Here is a 2,217-nt window from a genome sequence, read left to right on the forward strand (position 1 = left end):
CCCCCAACGGCAGGGGAAAGATTTTAATAAGCATGTTCCCTCCTTTAGTCTGGATAAATTTCTTTCGGGACGGGGGGTCCCCCTAAGCTCGCTCTCCACCTCACGAGATGGGACCCGAGGTTCGCATAACACGCAGCTGCATTAGAGTGGCAGCCGTTGTATCGATTACAAAGGAGCTGAGCATCGGAATTACTCCTACACCAGACAGAAGGAGGTTTCAAGCGCATCTTGAGACGAGCGTTCCCTTCGACTCACTGCAGTCCCCTCTACTCTTTCCGTACGAGAGATAATGGCTGGACTTACGATCATCCGTACGTTGGTAATCCCGTCGATCGGCACGGTGCCCCTTTAACCATGTCAGTTCGAGAATATGAGGGCGTATCTGCTTTACGGACCGGACGGTTAGTATTTCTCTTTATCCTGCGCGGTGGGCCGACTGACGCAGCCAATACTGCGTTGACCAATGGGCCAAATGCGAACAAAGAGCGCCTGCGCTTTATCAAGAAGAACCAGCTCCAGTATCGGCTGGAAAACCTCCAGGGACTCACGGACGCGTTGCGTGGCGAGTCTGTTGAAATCCACAGAATGGCAGCTGACGACGAGGCGGCCATACGTAGGACTCGGCGTGGGAATAATACGGAGCAGGAGTCAGCAGAGCCAGATGCGAGTGAGGCTGGACGCAACATCATCATACCTCCGAAGTTTACAGGTGGTCCCCGCTACATGTACCAACGCTTCTTGGATGCCATGGCTATCGTCCGTGAAACAGGAGCCCCGAACCTGTTCATTACGATGACATGCAACCCGAACTGGCCTGAGATCAAGGAAAACTTACGCCGTGGAGAAAAAGCATCCGACCGACCGGACATCGTGGCTCGCGTGTTCATGGAGAAACTAAAAGCTCTTAACAAGGATCTCGATGAGGGTGTGCTGGGGATTCAAGCCGCTCGAGTCCATGTAGTGGAATATCAGAAGCGTGGTCTTCCCCACGCCCACATACTGCTTATCCTGCGTCCGGAGAACAAGCCCACTACCAAGGAAGACGTCGATAAGTTGGTGTCCGCTGAGCTCCCGGATAAAGAGAAGTACCCCGAGCTGTACGATACGGTGATTTCCAATATGCTGCATGGACCCTGTGGTCAACAGAGCCCGAACTGCCCGTGCATGAAGAACGGAAGGTGCTCCAAGAAGTTTCCAAAGGCGCTCGCGGACGAAACGGTGATGACCCCCGACAAATACCCCACGTACAAGCGTGGTCGCCGTCCGGATGGAATTTTGTGCCATAAGGGGAAAGTATGGGACAACGCGACCATCAATCAATGGGTGGTCCCCTACAATCCGTTCCTGTCGCAGAAATACAACTGCCACATCAACGTCGATGTTTGTGCCACGAACAAGGCCATCAAGTACATCTACAAGTACGTCTACAAGGACTCGGACACGACGACAATCACGATCGAAGGCGAAGAAATTCGGGCGAACGAAATTCTTCAGTATCTCCTCGGGAGGTACATTTCTCCGGTAGAAGCTTGCATGCGGATATTCATGCATCCAACACAAGGATCAACACATTCTGTTGTGACGCTACCTATTCATTTGGAAAGAATGAGCATGGTTGCTTATCGCGACCAAGCGACGACCCCCCAGCTTCACAACTTCAATGCTGACGGAATTTTTCAAGCTGTGCGCGCGTAACCCAGAAGCTACGGCCAATCTACTGTACAAGGATGTGCCGCGGAAGTACAGGTGGACGGAACACAAGACGTGGGAACCGTACAAGAAGTACGTTGCTTCTCTGGGACGCTTGGTACACGTGTCTCTGCAGGATCCGGAACGCTTCTACTTGCGACTTCTCCTGTGTAACCGACGCTCGCCTAAGTCGTTTGCGGATCTTCGAACGGTTGATGGTACGGAACATCCTACATATCAGCAAGCCGCTTTGGCGCTTGGGTATTTGGAAAATGACGACGAGTGGATACATTGCTTACGCGAAGCCGCCGAGGTCAAGATGCCGTACCAGCTACGCCAACTCTTCCGCATCATTTTGGTTTACTCCATGCCTGGTAATGCCAAAGATCTATGGGACAGGTTCAAGAAGGATATGTCAGAGGATTATGCACGAAGCATTGAGGTAAGAGACGCAGACCTGCATAATGTACGCGAAGAGCAGGTGCGTCTTCGAATGGCGGAGTACAAGGCGTTGAAGAATTTGGCTGA

The 2,217-nt window shown here is 52.2% G+C and overlaps 1 protein-coding gene across 1 annotated transcript; it reads right to left on the reverse strand.

Annotated features, from left to right (window-relative positions):
* Window positions 1-305: 305 nt before the first annotated feature.
* Window positions 306-611, reverse strand: PITG_23172 (uncharacterized protein; the record flags this gene model as incomplete). The annotated part of the gene is made up of 1 exon (XM_002895979.1): window positions 306-611. The coding sequence occupies one exon, from the start codon at window positions 609-611 to the stop codon at window positions 306-308; it is 306 nt and encodes a 101-aa protein (XP_002896025.1).
* Between the last annotated feature and the right edge of the window lie 1,606 nt (window positions 612-2,217).

This window comes from Phytophthora infestans, genomic scaffold (genome assembly GCF_000142945.1).
Source record: "Phytophthora infestans T30-4 supercont1.114 genomic scaffold, whole genome shotgun sequence".
Taxonomy (NCBI): Eukaryota; Oomycota; class Peronosporomycetes; order Peronosporales; family Peronosporaceae; genus Phytophthora; species Phytophthora infestans.